General features: G+C 46.3%; 1 protein-coding gene across 1 annotated transcript in view; it reads left to right on the top strand.

The window, feature by feature from the left end:
• The window catches only part of DTYMK (deoxythymidylate kinase), a 372,901-nt gene that overhangs the window by 90,988 nt on the left and 259,786 nt on the right, over nucleotides 1-22,127 (top strand). Inside the window, exon 2 of the mRNA XM_069618126.1 lies at nucleotides 2,063-2,171. Within this exon, the coding sequence (XP_069474227.1) occupies nucleotides 2,063-2,171 (109 nt within the window). The remainder of the gene's footprint in view (nucleotides 1-2,062; nucleotides 2,172-22,127) is intronic.

Genomic DNA, 22,127 nt, shown 5'->3' with positions numbered 1-22,127 from the left:
CTGGAGCTTCTATGCTGTTTGGAGTTTGTCTCCTGCAATGCTGCGGAAAACAAAGATTTCTGCTAGAGATAACCTAAATAAACTGTTACAGTTTATCAAGGTGATATGCCGAAAGTCACAACATTTTTGTCAAATTGGGAAGCTAGGATTAGAATCATGGCTCCAGATAAGCCTACCTAAGTTTCACTCTAATTTTTTGTGATCTCTGGGTGTATGAAATGATATGGTGGGCAAGGGGGGAATGTTTTGTTTTGGGCTTCAGCTGAACTCCTTTCATTGGTTAGTACTTGGATACGGAAGAGAACACAGGTGTAAATCTGTTCAAAGGCTTCAGTTCACTCCCCCAAATAACGTCTTATCTGCATTAAACGTTCTGTATAGTTTTTATTGCCATGAACATTATTATGATTTGGTCCACATGGCGATGAAGTTCAAGAGTACGGTAGATTTAGAAAAGTTCTGCTGTGGTGTTCAATTTTCATTTGTGCTGCATTTGACATTGTTGGCTGTATGACAGTGTCGGCACACCCACACCCTCCTTTCCTGTCACTCTCTGGCGGGCCTCTCTTGGCCCTCTTCCGGCTCCCACCTGGGAGGCTAAAAACCTCAGGGTCATCTTTGACTCCACACCCTCCTTCTCTCCTCACATCTCCGACGTTGCTAAGAAGTCACACTACCAGCTGCACCTCCTCAGAGGTATTCTTCCTTTCCTCTCCTTCCCCCAGAAGCTCACTGTCTCCAGTGCTCTGGTTCTCTCCACGCTTGACTATTGCAACAGCATCTTTTTAAATCTGCTGGCTTCTACTCTCTGCCGTCTGCAACTCATCCAGAACAGGAGTGCGAGACTTGTCCTTGGCCTCCAGGACTGAAATCTCTGCACTGGCTCCCAGTGGCTGCAAGGGTTAAGTTCAAAACCCTCTGCATTGTCCACGAGGCCTTCTGGGACTGGGCCCTCAATACCTTCAACTCTCTCTTCCTAAATATCTTCCTTCTCGAGCTCTTCACTCATCCGCCTCCAACTCCATCAGGGTCAGTCGCTTCTCCAAGCAACAAGTTTGTGGTAGACCTTTCTTCGGCTGGGGCCTCCCTCTGAAACAGCCGCCCTGCCCCCATGAAACTTGAGGAGAATCATCTCTGCTTCCGCAAGCACCTCAAAACCTTTCTCTTTGCTTCTGCTTTTTCTACTCCTCCTGTCCCTTGCTGACTCCCTGGCTGAAACTGCACTGGTTACCTGGCCACCCGCTGATCTTGGGCACAGGTCCCCTCCCCCGCCAGTCGCACACCTGCACTGCCTTCCTGGCAACCCCCGCACTTAGGGATTGTTTTCTGTATGCCTACATTCCCACTTCCAACACTTGCCACCCAACGCCTGCACTTACCCTTTACCCTTGCAGTTGCCACATGCTGGCCATATTTTACTTATTGTTATTTATTCTATTATCCCATGTACTGCACTGATTTTCCCCCTCCCTTCCCATGCACTTGCGCGATCTACATGACACCTGGCCTAGTAGGATCGTTGTCGGTCTTCCCTCCGTTTCCCCTCCCTTGCCTCGTCGCACCTTGAAACACTTGTGTACAGGCCCGTTATAAATATCATATCATTTTACATTGTAAGACCTTCCTTTTTTATGGCTGTGGCTGTTACGTGTTTAGCTCTTACACAGCTTGCTGCACTTGCCAGCTATTCATGTCAACTAGCAGTTTAACGTGTTTCATTTCTTAAATGGTCACAAACGTCTGGCTCACTGCAACATCTTAAGGCACGATAGTAGAGCTGCTTACTGCCACAAATGTCAAGTTCAAGACAACTGGAATTTCACTTAATTAAATAAAGATTTAGCACAAATGCCTGGATTTAGCACCCACATTAGGTACGACCAAGGCATGTGCACCACTAAAGGTGTAAGGATTTAGACCTGCAGCAATCGGTCCAATCTATCTCGGCAGCATATTGGTTTTTAAAATGTTAATTATTCCCTACACTTTGTTTTGGTTATTTACAGTGAAGCCCATTTGATACATTTCTGCCTGGTTGAAGTTTTTCTTTCTTTTTGCACAGAGCGAACAACAGAAATTGGCAGGCTGATTAACTCCTATCTGGAAAAGAAAAGTGAGTTAGAAGATCACACTGTGCACCTGCTTTTCTCTGCCAACCGTTGGGAGCAAGCGTAAGCAGATTTTCCATTTAATTCTTCCAGTTTTACATGTCGCACGCCTTGCCCCAGACGGTGGCTATCAAACGAAAATGCTTATTTGCATAGTTTACAGATTACCCAATGTAGTTGGCATTTTCATTTTGTTGGGTCGGGACAGATTTTGGTTGAAGAAAAGAAAGAACTGTGGGTTCTGTTTATGCACTAATTGAGTGATAACTTTGAGCAATACGTGGTATGAAGAGTGTAGTTTAACGGGATAACTGCCTGTTTGGTGAGTAGGGCTAGGTCCCAGTCTCAGGTTCCCCCCAGTCTCCTGTTCTTCAATGGCACATTGCATAACCTAAACGTAGAATCTGAATGCATATTGGACTAGCCAAGTGTTTTTTGTGGTCCACATGTTTTCCTGTCTGACCAGAGGTAATTGGGTGATTTTCATCTTTATGCTAGTATTTTTGATTGTTTCAAATTCTTTGGCTATGTAATTTACTTAGTGTTGCCCCTTCCTCTGGGGGAAAAACATCTAACGTTACTTCTGATTTCCTCATGAATGCTCTCGTATCATAACTTCTATGAATACTTTTCTGCGTTAAGAAAAAAATCTTTTTTTTTTAACTGTTTATTCTCTTTAGAACTTTTATTGCCTCGGTCCTCCCTCTTCTCATGCAGTGGATTTGTGTACACCTTAAGCCTCCTTTCTTAAGAATTGTAGTTTAAGCAATGCTTCATTTTGCTAACCAATAACTTAGTTGTCTTCAACTGTCATGTCCTCCACAATCGCACCCAATACAACAGAACCAGTTGTGGTAAGTTTCAACATAAACTCCTGTATTTTCCAAGTGTTCGAGGGGAAAAAAAAGGGAATGCTATTTGAGAAATTTAAGTCCATTATGGCAACTTCCAAATATTTCAGACCCCTTTTCGAAGGGTCTTTGAGTATATGCGTCTTTGGCAATGTTTCTCTAGCATTGATCTCATCTTTTTACAAAAACATTTGCACGTTGATCATAATGAAACGTGTTTGCCTTTTTGTTTTTGTGTTCGAGAACCTAAACCTGGTGCTGTCTTTTTATGATTGGGTCAAATATAGTGCGTTTTCATGGTTGTATAGTGGCATTTTATTTTCTCAGTTTATTTGTATTTGGTAGGTTATTTTCCCTTACTGTGTTAATGGGCAAGGCATTGGACGTGCACCCTATCCTCGCTATACCCTGCCAAACAAGGATCATGTTGTCTGATTTCTACACCAATGTAACTATTGGGTCCCATCCCTTTTGACCAGCATAGTTTTGGTCACATGATAGTGTGCCACGGACCATGACCGGCAGGTGCAGCTGCATACACTTGAGCAGCCCCACCATATGTGATGCCGCAAGTGTCCAAGCATTTCTTTGGAAGCATCTTGATGCCCATCAACAGTTTACTGCTGAACAGATGCCTCTGGGCATCTTGTGTTAGACCAGTTGTAACGATGGATGATCGAGGCACAGAGCATGCCACAGCAGAGCCACCTAAAACAACAACAAACCACAGTGACAATACAAGCCAGGCTCTGTTGCTGGACACTGCTGAGAGCACAGAAACCAACCTACAGCTTCATTCTTTGTCACAACCAAAGGTTGTCTCAAGTTTGGAGTCCCACATTTGCACAAGACTTTGGGGTACAGGCTGCATGCAGCTGAGGGATTTATGCTTCAGTAGTCCAGAGCTGTTTTGAACCGCACCAGGCGGCAGGCATCGGGGGCTTCTGGTGGGGCGTTTGCCTTTACTGTCAGGTCTGATGATAGGTTGAGGTGCTTTGTGGACTGTTCCTAAATCCAGTACAAAATCCTCATACATGCCATTTGGAGGAACCTTGCATGGAAAAAGCCCTTCATTGAATTTAAAGCGTGAACAGGGATTTCTTCAGTGCAAAGTGGGCAGGAGGAATGTTTGGTCAGCAATATACTGATTTGGTAGAGGTGACTAACGTCCTCTCTTTACGCTCTTTTCTCTTAAAGCTTTTCTGAGGTACCAGTCCAGAGGAAGTGGATATAAATTACTGGTCATAGCCCCTACACTGTCATGCAAAAGGGTAACCTAAAGGAGGAAGATTGGCAGGGTTTCATTTCAGTCTGTAGGCGCCACCGCTTGTTACTGCTATCTATATTACGCCATACTATCAAAAAGAAAACATTGCAGATTCACATGCTTTGCATAGTCTGCCATTTAGGGGTTATCTCGAATTAGTACTGTTTTTTTCAAATTTGAAAAAATGGTTGTCGACAGGGTTGTTATTCACACTATCCCTATCCTTCGTGTACAGGTCCCCATAATATCTCACGTGTCGACTCACCGGATTGATTTCTTTTTCACCATCGATTGGCAGCAAGATTCATAACAAAGAGGAAAAAATAGCAACACTGTTGCCCATGTATCAGCGAGATCGACATTGAGGCTAGTCGAACGAAGGACCCCTTCGAGCCAACATGACCGGCGTACAGTAGGGAAAGTGAGGGAACTATCTGTAGTTACACATTTAGACATATTTACACTTTCTTGTACATGATCGCATAGAGAATGTCTTTGAACCCTTACATAACAAAATACAGCCTAGCGTTTTTTCCATCAGGTTTATATGGAGAATACACCATTTAAGTTTTCACCAAGGTGCAATTCCAAATTCCCCTGGGTTCGTGCCGAAGACTGCTGCCGGTCGTGCCAACTATTTAAGCCGAACATTCTTCGGGAGCGCTGCTCTAAGTGCTGGGCCTAAGCCATGCACATGGTTTCGGAAAACAACCGAGTCCGGCAGTCACGCTTCAGAACTTGATCGGGGATTCGAACACAGAGATCGAGACTGACCTGACCCCCTTTAAGCCAAACAAAGTGCTTTAAAAAAAAAAGTGCTGCTGTGTTAGATCCCCCAGCTCGGATGGATCAACCTCAGGGCGGGTTATGGAGGAAACCCCCTGGTGAGCTAGAGACTGCCAAGACCACAAATGGATAGAAGTGTAGAAAGAGCGTTGAGTGTTCGACTTCATCACATTAGGCTAAAGGCACTACACAGATGGTTCGAGAAGACGACTCGACAGTTTACAAAACATTGAACCCCACAGAAGGGGTCATCGAAAAAAATGGCACCTACCGCCCACACAATTAACGCCGCAGAGATGTTGAAACGCAAAACATTAGACCTCTCAGATTCAGAGATGGAGTGGGAGGAAGACTAGGAAAACATGCATGTCGTCAACGCCATTTTAGGAAAAGTTCAACTGACGCTGAAGCGCAAAAAAAGAATGGTCAATGAACTGTCAAACATTATGGCTTGCATGAAAATCCTGGAATTTCAGGGGAAAAGAGCAACTAGGGCAGGAGAAGAACCACCCTCAAAAAGTCAAGTTATGTTCTAGGGCAGGGTTGTCCAACTCCAGGCCTCAAGTGCCGGAAACAGGTATTTTCAGGATTCCCTTCCTTAATATTCATGTGATAAATTTGCACACAATGATTCTAAATGTATGCACATTTTTACTCATGAATATTAATGAGGGGAATCCTAAAAACCTGTCAAGATTCCAGCCCTCGAGCCTGGAGTTGGATAACTTTACCTTAGGGGAATCTCAACCTGAAATCCTCACTGAACAGGAGAAATTTGAGGACATTGCGGATACCGACATAAAGAGTTTCAAGACTTGAAGCCTGAGGAAAATGTGATGCCTCACGCAGACGAGGTAGAACCTCCAGTATCCTCTTCACCAACAGAGGACAATTTCCTTTATTCAGACCACTTGCAAAGAGATTCTGAAAGGTTTGAATTTTCACGGAAGAGCCTGGTGATGATAAATACTTCATAAAGGATGTTTTAGAAGATAGTGACACATTGCATTCCACTTGTATCTGCCATTAACAAGAAGGCCAACCCATCGCTTAAATAAAACTCCATACCTAGGAGGTGGAGGAAAAAAAATCTTCAATTCACATCAATATATATCGAAGGCCAATTGGCACTGACTCACTGGTGATCACTACCACTCGAAAGTGGATTAACACGCCCATGACCAATACTGAATACCCGAGATAGGTAGAGAAGGTGGATGTACAATATTTCAAAGGAAGGCAACAATAAATGATGCTTACAATCTAAGAATCAGTGCAACAGCACTAATGTTCAGCTACAACAGTGCACAGTGGGATGACTTGTTAAAGCATGCCCCTGTAGATATACAGTCTTCTTTCAGAAAGGCTATTGAACACACTTGATGCAGCTGACACAGTAGGATGACATATTTCAGAGGAAATGGTCCTAAAACAACATGCATGGCTAAGAAATCAGGCTTCAAGCCTGGCACACGGGCCACTGTGTTAGACCAACCCATTGAGGAAGCGTTCCTATTTGGAAAACAAGTAGACTAGACACTAAAAAGAGCAAATAAGGACCATGACGCACTCAAAACACTGGATGAAATGTCAAGGTGTTTCCAACCTAGAGGATAACCAACAGTAGCTTTATTCGCAACAGCTCAAAACCAAAAATGCTAACGTTTTGCATCCATATACCCTCAGGAGGGATCCCTGGTGAATGCTCAATCGATTAATTGGTCAGGGATATTTGCTTATGCTTTTCCCCTGACCCCACTACTACGGAAAGCAATCCACAAACTACTATACGAGAGCTCAACAGTCATTCTAATTGTGCCAATGTGGGCTAGACAAACCTGGTACCTTAACCTAAAGATGGCGAGTCAGCCTTCTTTCAAACTAAACACAATATGCAACCTTCTCACCCAACAACGGGGCAGGCTAACCCATCCTGCTCCACAGATATTGAGCTTGGCAGCTTGGCTCCTGAGATCATAGAATTCAGTTATTTACAGTTATCTCCTAGGTGTTTTGAAATACTAAAGGAAACATGAAAATGAAACCGCAGACTCCGCTAATACAACAAGTGATATTGTTTTATGATCTGGTACAAGAGGGGAAATATTAACCCCATTGAATGCACACCTACTTTACCTGCTAGACTTGGGTCTTGCTTATAATTCACTAAAGGTACACTTAGCAGCACTAGCAGTTTATACCACTTCACAACAAAGGATATCCTTCTGGAGAGTACTAGTGGTTAAGGCTTTTACAAATAAGTTAAGACTGCATCCGCCATTGGTGCGTCTACTCCCTTGATGGGACCTAAACAGCGTGTTGCAGAGACTCGCGGGTGCACCTTTTGAGACTATGCATAAAGCCACACTAGGAGACCTCTCTTGCATGGTGGGCTTCCTCAGAGTGGTCACATTCATAAGGAGGGTTAGTGAACTATAGGCATTGTCGGGAACCAAGCCTTTTTGTTATTCATAAAAACAGTTGTGCTTCGCACACACCCATGTTTTTTACCTAAATTCATCTCAAAATGTGATGTAAACCAATCTGTGGAACTGCCATCCTTTTTCCAAAACCCTCGAAGCCGAGGGGAAAAGATGCTTCACATGTTATGTTAAAGAAGCAGAGCTGCCAATTGGCTTGTACCTTATGGGCTTTATTCCCTTAAAAAAATAAATCAAACCCTTGAGGCTACAAATGTGTGATTTAAAAACCAGCAAGCAAGGCAGGATGACAAAAAAGCTCATCACTTAGTAAAGTGGGGATGCTTTTACATCCAAAGCAAGCTTTTCATCTCCATACAATGGCTATACTGAGGGCTCGTTCTACCAGTGACCGGACTTTGACCAACTAAAGTTTAGTTTAGTTTGTTTTTTGTATAGCGCAGCCGATCCCTCGGGTAACTGGGCGCTTTTTCTTAGGAACAATCATGGTTACAGAAGGTTGCACATACAGTATACAGCAGAGGATGATACAGTACAATAAAAGTGTAAGGGACCGGGTTACAAGGTGGTCCGTGAGGTGCATGCCTTTTTTTTTTTTTTTTTTTTTTTTCTTCTAAATTTCAGTTTTATTAGCTTTCAAAAGGTAGAAGTTTGGCTCTCATATACAAGCATTTTCCACCAACAAGACAGATAAAAATTATTACTTAAAGAACAGCCGTGTACAGAACACAAAGTCTTTGCAGAACACATAAAATTCCAATAGCAACGTCCAAGCCAATTACCTACACTCCGCCCCCTCCCTCCCTATTCCCGTACCGCCGCCTGACGGGCTAGAAGAAACCAGATGTTACATTGGAACCGTTTTCGTATACATAACATAGGACACATGAGCACAAAATGACCTGTGAATGCAACATAGCAGACAACGTGAACCATCGGATAGATTGTCTGAGTGTAGTAACGCTTTGCACACATTTTGTTCATGTAACATATTTAGCACGAAATTCAGATCATGCATTCTCAACTGTGGTGCGATCCCCATGTAGGGCCGCAGTCTGATTGTCCATCCTGTATATGTTCAGTGCAACACCCAACCACTCAGTTTTGCTAGGGAGCTTGGGTCTCTTCCAAGCCATAGTGAGACAGGCCCTTGCGGCCATAAGAAGGCCTTGTATCATTTTGGGTGCTTTCAAGGTCGTGTCGTCCGTTTCAACCAGGCCGAACAGAATCAGCAGTGGTTGTTTCTCCCAAACCTCCTCATCTAATTCCTTGATCCAGCTGAGAACCTCTGACCAGTAAGCTTGGACCACCTCACATCCCCACCACATATGCCAATAGTCTGCTCGCTAAGTTCCCACAACCCCTCCAGCAGTGTGGGCTTACCCCTTGATACATTTTGGCCAGCCGGATCGGATCATACTGCCATCTATACATCAACTTGACGGCATGCAATTTGTATTGGCAGGATATAGATGCTTTCGCAGTTCGTCTACAAATTTGTAGCCATAAGTTTTGTGAGATCTGCCTATCCATATCTGATTTCCATCTGTACTTGAGTGTGCGGGATGGTGTAACGTCGACCTCCATCAACGCCGAGTACATTGCACTTATTAAACCTCTAGAGGTGGTACAGGTGTCGAGAATTCTCTCGAACGGGGTGAGGTCCCTTTTTGTAGCTGATCTTTCCATATTGCACTAGTCATCACCCCCTTGATTCTAAGATAGAGGAAGACCGATAACAGGCATATGTCAAGTGCCTCCTAAAGCTCCTGAATAGTAATAAAGGTGCCATTCCTCCAGAGTTGACCAGCCCTCTCCAATCCCGTGTCATACCAGGTCTCAAAGCTCCCTGGGTCTGGGATTGCATCCCGGATCCCTGGCGACCAGAGGTGTCCCAACGGGGAAGGCCATGTCGTAACTCCCACCATTCTCTTGCCTGGCTTCCATATTGCCCATATTGTTCCAATAATGGGGTGATTTTTGACACTATTACGTAGCTGGGGACCCAGAACCCATAGCCATTCACCAAGAATGAAAGGGCGGAGGTGGTAATTGTCCTAGGCTATCCATTGTGGTTCTGACTGCTGCCTGACATGCGGAACAAGGACACACAGCTGGGCTGCCCTATAATATGTTTCTGTGTCAGGAGGCCTACCCCTGCATTGTCTTTTTGAAGCTGGAGCAAAGATCTGGGGACTCTTGGCTTTTGGTTTTGCCACAGGAAGGTTAAAAGGGACTTTCTAGTATCAATAAAGTATTCTTGGGGCATTTTGATGGGAAGCATTTGGAACAAGTAGAGTATTTTGGGGAGAATCACCATTTTTATTGCATTTAAACGGCCCAGCCAGGAAATGGTGAGTCTGGACCACCTTTGGATATCCTTTTGAAGGACAAGTGATAGAGGGGGGAAGTTAGCCTCGTATAGGGAATCCAAGTTGCGAGTAACATTGATGCCTAGGTATCGGAATGTGGAGAGGCTGACCTTTACTCCTAGAGGGGCAAAGCGTTCCGTCTCAGAGTCTCTACCTTTATCAATTGGGAGGAGGATAGACTTTCCAGTGTTGATTTTCAGGCCGGCCAGTTCGCCATATTCTTCGATTATATCGATCGCAGCTGGGACAGAATTTAGGGGATCAGTTGGATGTAGTAAGATGTCGTCAGCGTAGAGGCCTAGTTTGTACTCACGATCACCCACTATGACTCCCTTAACTTTACCATCATTCCTTAACCTCTGAGCCAGCGGCTCAAGGGACAGTACAAATAGTATTGCTGACAGTGGGCAGCCTTGCCGTGTTCCCCTTTCCAAGGGAAACCAGCGTGAGTAGCCTCTGTTCACTGCCACTGACGTTGTTGGGGATGTGTACAGTGCTTTGATGGCGCGGCGGAGCTTCAGCCGAGCCCGTTCCAAACCAAAACCCTTTCTAAGAAATCCCATGACGCCCTATCAAAGGCCTTCTCGGCATCCAATGACAGAAGAGACGGATCCCCTCCCATTCCCTGTGGTTCATGAATCAAATGAAGTGTTTTCCTCATGGTATCCCAATAACAAAGCCGACTTGATCAGAGTTTATTAGCCGAGGTAAGTGCAATTCAAGCCGGGCCGCAATGACTCTAGCATATACCTTAGCATCAATGTTGAGAAGAGAGACGGGGTGATAGGAGCTACAATATTTGGGGTCTCTACCTTCCTTTGGAATGACAGCGAGCAGGGCCTGAGAGAAGGACGGTGGGGCTTGGCCCATGTCAAAGATGTGATTGAACAAGGATGCAAGGAAGGGGGCGATGAATGCGGAGAATGTCTTATAAAAACCAGGCGTGAAACCATCATCCCCAGGGGCCTTTCCCGTCTTCAGGTGTTTTATGGCTTCCGTGACTTCCTCTTCTGTGGCTGGTGTGTCTAAGGATTCGGCCTCCGTGGCTGTGAGCGTGGGGATCTGCACTTCTTTGAGGTATGTGTCAATACTCTTGGGAGGAGGGGGTGTCACTCGTATATAAGTCTTCGTAAAAGAAGGCAAATGCTTCTTGTATGCCTTCTGGGGATGTTACTATCGTGTCTGTGAGGGTGCCGTCAGTCCTCTTGATGAGATCGACCCATCTCTCTGCCTTCTGTGTACGAAGACGAGCCGCCAGGAGGGCGTCTGCCTTGTCGCCTTTTTCATAATATTTTTGTTTGAGGTATTGTAGGGTTTGAGCTGTTTTGCCCACAATGAGTATTTTCAGCTCCCCTCTGAGCTGTTTAGCTTCGGCAAGATATTTGGGTCTCTCACATGGGGAGGACTGTGCCAACTTTTGGGCTGTAGAGAGCTTCTCCCTAATATTCTTTTCTATCAGGGCACGTTCTTTTTTTTCCCAGGCCCCCTCCCTAATGAGCACCCCCCTCCAAGTGGCCTTGGCTGCTTCCCATACGGATGTCTTCCCAATCTCTCCCATGTCATTAGTGGCAAAGAATTGTTTGATCTCAGTTTCAAGAGTTTCTTTGAAAACCAAGTCAGTCCATAAGGAGTCATTACATCTCCATTTAGTATTCCGGGGGGCCAGGTCGTTCCAACATATATCCACCGTAACCATGTCGTGATCCGACCAAGCCGTGGGGTGTATATTCACGGCACGAAGTTATCGCAGGAGGCCATCGGCAAGGAAAATGTAGTCAATACGTGTGAGCATGTCAGGAGGGAGGGAGGGAGTGAAAAGTGAAGCCCCTATCCGCTGGGTGCAAATGGCGCCAACTGTCAGTGAGGCCATATAGGTCCAGGGTTAATTTGATTTCAGCTTCATCTCGGGAGGTGGGTGGGTCGTGTGCATCGGATCTAGTCTGTCTATCCACAGAGCTGTCCATCCATGTGTTAAATCTCCACCTAGAGCTATGTGTCCCTTGGCCATGCTAAAAACCTTCTCAGTGATTTTGTGGAGGAACCTATTCTGCCTTTTGGTTAGGTGCATAGAGCGTGGCAAGGGTGATAATTGTGCCTTGAATGTTTCCCACCACCATGAGAGCCCTTCCTTCCTTGTCTGACCAAGTCTCAAGAGTCGACATCCGGAGGCCTCTGCGAATTAGAATCCCCACTCGCGCCTTTTTTGAGATTCCAGAGCTCCAGTAGGAAGGGCCTACCTCATGTGATGGAATCGCCCTCTCCTCCCCCCTTTGGTATCGTGTCTCCTGCAGGAAAAGAATATCTACGTTTGACCTCTTGAATTCTCTGGCCACCATGGATCGTTTTGTGGGGGGAGTTCAATCCCTTCACATTAAGTGTGCATATGCGTAGCGTGTCGTTAGAGAGTATAGGTGACATCTTGAGCGTCGTGTTAGTGTATAAGCGACCACGTCGTCTGCATCATGGTCCGTGTCGTGTTCGATAATACAATGTGTGGTTCATTTCTCCTGTGTCTTATCGCCGCGAGTCCTGAAGAGGCCAAGGGATGACCCTCCCCATTCGCGCTTTGACCCTTCATGGTCCCATTTTGTGTTCTTCCGCCCCCCAGGTCTGTCTTCCTATGAATCATATGTCTTCTTTCCAGCCCACCCTTTCCTCCTTCCCCTCCCCCCCCACCCCCAACATTCAGCGTCCGACCCGTCCAGGTTGACATCACCCAGCCGGTCTCGGACCACCAATGGAAACTGCGAAACAAGCGGTCCTATCCTAATGTGAACATATATAACAGTGAGCTCCCAACCGTGTAATCTTAACCCCGCAAAAACAACTTACAAATATGAATTCTGACCCCCTTCTTGGGCATTGTTCCAGTGTCCGTTTTACCTCACATTTCCACCAATGCACCCTAAACATGTAGGCCCCAGTTTGTCGATTGTGTAACAGAAATCAAACAATCAGGTCTAAAGTCTGACCCTGGGGTTGGGTGCACCGCTGGCGCATGCTGAGCGTGAGCTCTCCCATGCATCCTACCAAAAACCTTCCACTTTCTCGCGGGCGGCGCCCGAGCGCTCAGCCTCATCCATACCACTACTCCATTGTTCCTTTGCCACGTGCGGTTTAACGTGACAGCCTGGAGTCCGGGTTAATGTTCCATGTCTTGTGAATTGTTCATTCTCCGGAATTTTCTGGATCCCTGAATCCTCCTGCGCTGCGGGCCCTTAATGCGCCACTCACCCTCCCTTCCTTTCGATTCAGCAAGGGAGGATCGGTCTCCCTGGGGACCCAACAGGTCCGCTATACAGTCTGCAATGTCCTTTTCCGAAACAAGTTTCATTGTCGAGCCCTCCCACTCAAAGGTGAGTGAGAACGGATAACCCCACCGGTGCCTGATACCTTTGTCCTTCAGCATCCTTGTAATTGGGGAGCATTTCTTCCTCATTGCCAACGTGAGTGATAAGTCTTGGTAGATTGAAATGTTTGCTTCGCCCAGCGAGTTGTGGAGCGTGTCTGGCCTTTTCTAGGATCCTAGCTCTGTCAGCATAATTGTGAAAACGAGCCAGTACTGATCTCGGGCCTCCTGGTCTGCCTCCAGCCCTATGGATGCGGTCAATTTTGGGTTCATCCACTAATTCATCCCTAAACAGGAGCTTCAGAATGTTGCGTAGGGTCTGTTTCAGGTCATTGTCAGTTTCGCCTTCCTTTTCGGGCACGCCGAACACCCGAATGTTGTTGCGGCGCTCCCTGTTTTCGAGATCATCAACCTTTAGGCGTATTTCCTCTTCCATGTGTTCTATTTCTGCGATGCAGTGGTCCATTTGTGCCTCCGTGTTCAGAGAGGTTTGGTTGGGCTCGAGTTGTTCCAGCCTGTCGTCCATTTTGTCCATTCTTTGTGTGATTTTTTTTTTTTTTTTTTTTTAATCAATTTTGCTGCCTATATCTGCTCTCATGCTTCTCATCTCCGTAAGCAGGTCAGCAACATCTGCCTTGGTGGCAGTGGCGTCCGATCCTGCAGTCGACATCTCAGATTCGTGGGTTGGTGTAAACCTATATTTCGTCAATTTGCCCTTAAGGTCCATGGGTGGCGGGACCTCAGTGGTGAGGTGTGTGGGTCTCAGCTATACACAGATAGCCCCGCCAGAATGGTCTATCGAGAAGTATACGTCTGTGTATATGGACTTTGTCCTGCGGTGGCGAAGCGTGACGGGGGGGATGTTGTTAAAGGCTCCGATAACAAATAGCCTCTCTGATTAATTGCCGTTCGGTTCTTTGTGTTCCTGCTTTATCCAACTCGGGAGCTTCCTGTGGTGTAGGACATCACTAGGCTCTGGGACAGTTCCTGAGGAAGAGAGATCAATTTGAGGCCTGTGCAGCCTACCCCAGGCGGGGTGCTGGGGTACTGTTCCTCGGTCTGGTAAGTTCAGGTAAGTTCAGGAGTATGCATGGGTTCCGAGGAGGGCACAGACCTTGACAGACAGGGGCCCAACCCTCAACCTTTTGTGGCCTGGATAAGATCTTCTAGCCGCCTTCCCTGTTCGTGATGCAGGAGGAGAGTCCACACGTGAAGAGCTGCCGGAAAAACTTGAGCGGATGGAGCCGGTCGTCGTCTCCTAACGTGACCGGGGTACGCGCTCGTATATGAAGCGACAGCAGAAACTGCGTAAACTGGGTCTGTTCCACAGCAGTCCTCCCACGGACGCACCCGGTGCCCGATCGGGCGCCCTCCGGGTCCCCGGCTCACGGAGGTGGGGGAGTGTGTACCTGTGTGCTTGCACTTGTCGGTGGGCCCTGGCAGCGGTGTGCGTCACTGAGTTCCCCCTGGTTCTGCGCGTATCGCGGCTCTGCGATCGCTGGAGGGCGCAGCGGGATGTCTCAGGCCTGCTCTGCCTTCGCGCGCCCAATCATGCAGAGGGGGTTTCTCCACGAAAAAAGCTGTTTCAGTCCGGGTTTTCTCCCAGTATGTCCTGAACACTTCTGACGCTAATTTCCGTCGAAGTTATAGCCGGGGGGTCTCGTGGTGGAGGCTCAATCCACTTTTCGGGACCCTTGCGCGGAGCATACACGGAAAGTAATCCCATCCGTGCGCCCCCTGGTGGCCGATCCGGTGCATGCCTTTTGATACCAAGGTGCATTTGAAACAAGGAGACAGGAAGCAGGATTTAGCTAAGATTACGGTTAGCAGTCTATTGCTGCGTTGTGAGTAGTTACTTTACCTTGGCTCTGAATGACCAAAACAAGGTGTCGGCTCTAATTGTCATTGGTAGAACGTTTGAGCATTTTGCTGCTAGCAAAGGAAAACTTACTTCCCCAGCAGTTTTCAGATTGAACCTCAGGATATTAAGTTGATGTAGGTATGGGGATCTGGTTGGTCTGGTAGAGTTCTGTCTCGTAAATTTGTCTGATGAATAGCGTGGGGCTGTCAGGTAGAGGCATTTGTGTGTGACAAGTGCTCGTATTTTGTTCCTCTCACGGATAGGAGCCAGTGAGATTCCTTTCTGGCTGTGGAGATGTGGGCCTTGCGGGGTAGATTAAGGGTGCATCTGAGGGCCTTGTTCTGGAGTATCTGTAGTCTGTTTAGATTGTGGTTGGTGGAGCCGAGGAAGAGTGTGTTACAAAAGTCCATTTTGGAAAGTATGAGAGCCCTAGTCAGTGTGAGGCAACTGTTGGTGGATAAAAATGGTTTGCAGGCATTAGTAAGTTTATTGGTGTAGGCTGTAGATGAGATAGTGGCGTTAATTTGTTTTTTTGAGAGATAGTTAAGTCAAGGTACACACCCAGTGTTTTGACATCTTTTGACACTTTTATGATGTTGCCATCGATGGCGAAGGATGATCAACAGTTCCGTCTTGTCGTTTAAGCAGAGGCTATGGGTGGCCATTCCATGTTTGGATTTCAAGGTAGATCTCATTTAGTTTTGCAGTATCGTCCTCTTAGTTCCCGGTGAGCGCGATGAGGACCTGGGTGTCGTCGGCATAATTTGTATGTGACTCCCAGGTCATCAAGGCAGTCGAAGAAGAGGAGCTTGGTGAAGATGTTGTAAACCATGAGGGAGATGCAAGAACCTTGGGGGGACTCCACATTGGATTGGGATGGGCTCCGCCGTGGCGCCGCCTGAAGGGGTGAGGACCCTGGTTGTTCTGTCCGATAGGAAAGACTGAATCCAATTGGTAGCATCCTGGGAGAATGCTGCAGCCGAGGAGGTGTTTGGCAAGTATTTGGTGGTCGACTAGGTCGAAGGCTGCAGAAAGATCCAACAAGAGCAGGATGGCCAAATTGCCCTTGTGTTTGGCTTCATCCATTTGGATTTTTAGGTCCAGGAGGGCAGTTTCGGGCCATTCCTGGGTCTAAAGCCGGATTGTCGCAGACCTCGGAGGTTGTTGTCTTCCAAATGTTGTTGTATTTGGAGGTATGCAACTCTGTATAATATTTTTAGGAGGAAGGGGACAGTCAGTTCATAGGTGTATTGGGGTCGAGGTTGGGTTTTTTGAGTAGTGGTAGGACCCATGCCTCTTTAAGGTTGTAAGGGACTGCCGATTTTTTGAACGAGGAGTTGATCCGAGCGGTGACGAAGGGGGCTAGGTTGTTAGCGCCATCCTTAATGACAGAGGCAGGGCATAGGTCGCCTAGACAATTGGATGGTTTTAGGCTGGCAATTATGTAGATTACTTTGTCCTCTGCGACTGGAGAGAAGTGGAAGAGAGGGCAGTCGGGAGGGGTAGAGCCGAGTCTGCAACTGGCGTGGCTTTTGGTGGCTAAATTAGCTTTTTTGGATTCTATTTTAGCTTGCAGGAGAGTTATTTTATTAGAGAGCACTTGTTGGATATTGTTGCACCAAGTTTTGTCCTTGATGCAGTCATCGGTCAGGGGTACAGGTGATTCCAATTCTTAGGATAGAGAACTCTTTTGTGCTGGATTTGGCATTGTGGATTCTTGTATTGAATATCTCTTTTTTAGCGTAAAATAATGGCAGCTTTGTAGGTGGCTGCTGTGACGGAGAACTTTTCTTTAGTGGCGATGGAAGGGGCTTTTGTATAGCTCGATTCAGCTGTTCTCTTGAGGTTGCAAAGTGCTTTTAGTTCTGCCGAGAACCATTTGTTCACATGGGCGGTTGGTTAGATTTTTCGTAGTTTAAGTGGTGCTATTTGGTTCAGGGCTAGTTCTAGTGTGTCATTGTAGAGTTCGACTAGGGCAGTGGAATTGGAGTTAGTTGTGGTATGAACAGCGGTGATGGGGTGTAGTAGCGGTCTGAGATTCTCAATGGTAATGTTGCGTTTGTTCCTAGCTAGTTTTTGCAGTGAGGCTGTATAAGGTTTGTTTTTTTGTGCATCTTTCGGTAGAGTGAAGGTGATGAGATGGTGGTCTGACTAGGTGCATGGTGTGATGTCTGTCAGGGAGATGTCACAGTTGATGTCGGCAAGCCAATCCAAGGTTCTACCTTTAGCCTGTGTAGACTTGTTGATGCGTTGGCAGTCCTAGTTGGGAGATGGTGTAATTGATCAAGGAAGCGTTCGCGTCATTGGGGTCCTTCAGACCAAGGTTAAAGTCGCCCAATAAGATAATTTGGGAGCCTGGTTTTGTATTAGTGGTCAATAAGTGGGAGATGTCCTCCTCGAAGGATGTGATGGCGCCTGGAGGTCTATATATGAGGTGGAAGAGTATAGTTCTGGAGCTAGTTAGTGGGAATTTAAAGGATAGAAGTTTCGCCGAAGATATATCTATAATGGTGATTTCTTTGATCTTCATGTTGGATTTTGCAATGATGGCTACCCCACCCCCTATCCCAGATGTTCTATCTGCTCTGATAATGGAGTAGTTCTCTGGGTTGGCAATTGAGAGTGAAGGATGTGCAGCTGGATGTAACCAGGTTTCTGTTACTGCCAGGAAGTCCAAATTGTTGGATGTGATCACATCTGCAATGTCAGGGGAGTGGGCTACTAGAGAGCGTGCATTGATGAAGGCACCTTTTAATAGTAGTGGTGGCAGAGGCCATTGGGTCATCAGTCGGATGATCACGTGATGTAGAGGGGCTGAGGTCATTGAATTTATCAGTGTGATGCTGGTGGAACACGGGGTGGCGAATTGAGGTCCCCAGAGTGTAGGGTGGGCGTTATTGAGGATATATGCTTGAGGCAGGTGCAGGATCTTAGTCTAGCATTCCTAGAATGCACAGGACATGCAATGTCGAGACTCCTGATGTTAGGCGTGCTAAGGCGGGAGCCAAGTTTAGCGTTTCTCAAGTAAGTGTGGCCTGGGATAAGAGGTGTAGGTTGGGTAGCAAATTTGCGGATCCATTCTGTAGGAGACAGAAATGGTTGACGGTGGCAGGTGGCTTTAGTAGGTATAGTAGTAGTAGTAGTAACCAAAGCTAGCAGATTTCACCACCGAGAAGCATATAGCCTTGCTGACACATCTCCTGAAAGAACTTTAAAAAACGATTTACGTTATTTGGAATTGGTGGGGCTGGGATGAAAAATTGAATTTCCATTTCTGATTTGTGAAATAAATCGTGCACAGACATACACATATTTACAATTGGGTTAATTGTATTCTACAGATTTGTTTTTTTAAATTGCGCCACACACTAAAGGCCTCGGGGCTCTCGCAGGACAGAACAAGAACCAATAAATGCAAAGTCCGCACCGCTCTCACCTTTCATGCCACTAAACTTTTAACCTCCTCCCTTATCTTCTCTCGCTTCTTCTACTGCTCCTCCTTACTCTTTGGACTACCTACTTCTCATCTCACCCCCCTCAAATCTATCTACCATTCTGCTGTTCGTACCCTCTGTCTCCTTACCTCCCATGACTCCATCTCGTCTTCCCTCTCCTCCCTTGGCTGGCTTCCATTTCACTCTCAACTTAAATTTCACTTTCTGTGCCTTGTCTTCAAATCTTTCCATGATCTTGCTCCTCCTTACCTCTCCTCCTTCCTCTTTCTACACTCCTTCCCGCTCCCTTGGTTCAGCTGACCACTTCCTTCTCACTGTACCTCCGTCCCCTTGTGCCCCCTCCCGTTTCCGCTCCTTCCAGCTCCTAGCTCCCCTGCACTGGAACTCCCTACCTCTCAATCCGTTCTGTTCCTACCTTCTCATTCCGCACCTCCCTTAAATCTCTCCTTCTCCACCTCTCCCCCTTCTTACTCCCCCTCCTTCCTTTATCTCCTCCCCTCGATCTTCTCCTGCCACTCCCCGCGCACCCCACTCTCATCCTTCCCCCTTCTCTTCTTCTCCTCCCCACCTCTCCCCCTCCCTCCCAGTCCCACTGCGCTACTCTCCCTATTCCCTTCAGTTTAATTGCTCTACCGTTTTGTTGACTGATTCATAACTGTAATTTGCTTTTACCGTTACATTGTTTTATATATCAAATTGTTCAATTATGCAGCGTTTTGGTGTAACGCGCTATATAAACTAATAAATACAAATAGAAATGTAGAAGTCGGGAATAAAAAAAACAACAATCTACACCTTTATCGAAAATAAGTGTTTTAAAGCATTTTCTAAATTGCGCTATTGATGGCATTGTTCTAAGTGCAAAAGGGAGAGCATTCCAATGAACAGGAGCCCATGCATCAAAACTGGAACCTCCAATTTCCTTCAAAGCAACCTGTGGTTGAGACAAAAGAGCATCTTTGTTTGAAAGCAAAGTGTGCCTGATAGGCATTTTTCTTAATTTGGGAGCAAAGATATGCAGGGGCATCACCAACCAGGCATTATTACATCAAGGCAGATGCCTTGAATTGTAGTCTTTGGATGACCTGCATCCTTTTGATTTTGGCCTCGGTGGTGTCCAAAAGAAGGCTATTGCAATAATCCAATTTTGAATTTATAATGGCTGCGATCAGAGCCCTGTTGGTTTCAGAGAGATTGAGGGCGAATTTGCGACAACAAATAAATTGTATAGGAGCAGGAGGAATTTAAGCTAGATACAAGTTTCTTGAAAGTTAATTGGGGGTTTGAATAGACTCCTAACGGATTCAGAGACTTGAATGATGTAATTGCTATATTGGGAATCCAGTTTTCTTTTTTTTTTTTTAGCTTGGCGCTAGTGCCATGAATGAACAACTCGGCTGTTTTTTTTATCATTCAGAGCAAGTGAATTCATTGTCATCCAAGATTGTATAGCAACAAAAACGTAATTTACCCTCTCCAGGTCTCTAGCATAGGATCCAGATAACTGCAGTATCTGAGTCATATGCATAATTAGCAAACTGCACACCCAGCCCGTCTATGAGATCGCATAATGGTTTGCAGTATACTATACATTAAACAGTAGTGGTGAAAGACACAAGACCTGTGGTACGCCACAGATTAGGGGCGTAGTTTGAGATTGTGCATTTTTTTTTTTTTTTTTTATATACAACTTTGTTTTCATTGGCAAAACTTGGTGACCCATGGGACAAATGAAACCAAGTACTCTGTAAAGATTCCGGAAAAATATCCCCTTTACAAGGGGTTGCTTTCATCCCATGGACAATATCTAAAACATCACTGTCCAATACTTTTTCAAATGAGAATGATGTGATACTAGCTGGCGTATCTAGGGTAATCTACGTACCCCGGTAGGTGGCAAGCGCAGATTCATAGAATGGGAAGCCTGGAATAAAAGCAAATGTGACATTATTAATAATTGCATTGGTTGAAAGGTAATATTGACATTTACTGATTCATGAATAGTGTACCCTGGTTTGTATAACAGGCCAGTAGCCTGAGTGGAAAGGTGAAGTGCAGCAGGTTTCCTTGATAACTGATCTGGGGAGGGGAAATTTGGAATACTAGTAAACCCTGTCTGGGAATGGAATGGTGATCACCATAGTGTCTGGGACCTCTGTACCGAGTTGGAGGTCCAGGCAGACATCTCTCCAGTTGAAGGGAACCGGGGCTATGGGAAACGCAGAGGCACCAAATCATGGTTAAGATGTGCACAAACCCAACAATTGGAGACATTTAAGACACAGGCATTTTACCACGTCAGGTGGAGGATTGTGTTCTCACTGTGTCCAGCACAGCTGTCATAATCATGGCAAGTGGTTCTTAATGCAGCAATCACAGTTAACGTAGTGAAGAATATGATCTCTGACCCACTGTGTGTTATGGTGTGTCAGCCACGCTGCAAGCACAAAGTTCTCAAACTGAGAGTGTCAGTTTATAAGTGTGGCAGTAGTCAACAGTTTAGTTCACAAGGGAAGACGCAAGTGTCTGCTTCAGGAGGCAAAGAAGACTGGCATCTTTGTGACTTTTACAAAGTTCAGTTCAAAGAGCCAGGGCCCGAGTTGGCAAGAGTCATCAGGAAGCAACATTTTGTACAGGATCCAGAAGCAGGCCAGTACCTGACCAATTCTCACATTGGGCGCCCGAGTCAAAGATACCATAGAACCGTAAACTTAAAACTACTGTTGTCATCACAACAAAGAATAACAGCAAGATGATAGCAAAAGGAGTTCAGGGCATCTTGCTAGGCAGGGTCTCCCAATTCTGTTTACACACCATCGCATCCAGGCGGTGCATCTCCTTCCTCTGGGCAGTTCACTGGTGTCTCGGCAGAGGGCAAGATGGAGTACTTGAAATTTCACTGACCTCATGAAGGACATCTTCGAGGTTGCAGACAATCTCTCAGTGGGATTAAAGGGACGGGTCCGATAGGGAAAGAGCGAGTCGTCTGCATCAGGAGCCTGGAATCTGGGTAGGCAACTAATATCCGCGTCCACTCCGGAGGAGGCTCCATCGTCTGGTGAAGCAGTTGAAACAGTAACTCTTGCAGAGACCACGCTAGGTTGAACAGACTCCGCACCGGTGGGGTCTCAAATCAAGACCTGGGCCGTACAAGTAGAGTGGAAGTTTTGGAGTCCGCCTACATCTCTGCTCTAGAATCGTTTGGAGGATCGGACAGTGACTGGGATGGGAGCGTGGCAGTTATTGATCCCTCTGGACTGGAGTCTGTTCAGACAGTGCCTGTTCTAGGAGGGCTGGTTCCTGGAAGGTAGTTGTTGGGAGCTCTAGCTTGGGGGCTGGAGCCAGAGGGCTGCACTTTCCAGTAACGTGCAGCATGCATCTACAAAGCAACTCACTCACATTGAACTGCTGTTGGAGTCTGGATGAGAACCTGGTGCAGACCTCGCCAGCGGGTTTCAAGTGTTTATTTCCGCTGATGTACTCGAATGTGGACTTGATCACCTGGCTGTAGGGAGTGGCAGGGTTCGGTAGCCAGTTCTGGCAGGGCTGCCTTGACCTGAGTGTGGAGAGGACGAACCATCTTGACAGTAATTAAGAACGCTTTCATCGTCCAGGTGCAATTTACAAGGCGAGCAGG

Source organism: Ambystoma mexicanum, chromosome 10 (assembly GCF_040938575.1).
Source record: "Ambystoma mexicanum isolate Mex_15411 chromosome 10, UKY_AmexF1_1, whole genome shotgun sequence".
NCBI lineage: Eukaryota > Metazoa > Chordata > Amphibia > Caudata > Ambystomatidae > Ambystoma > Ambystoma mexicanum.
This window is presented reverse-complemented; position numbering and strand designations above follow the sequence as displayed.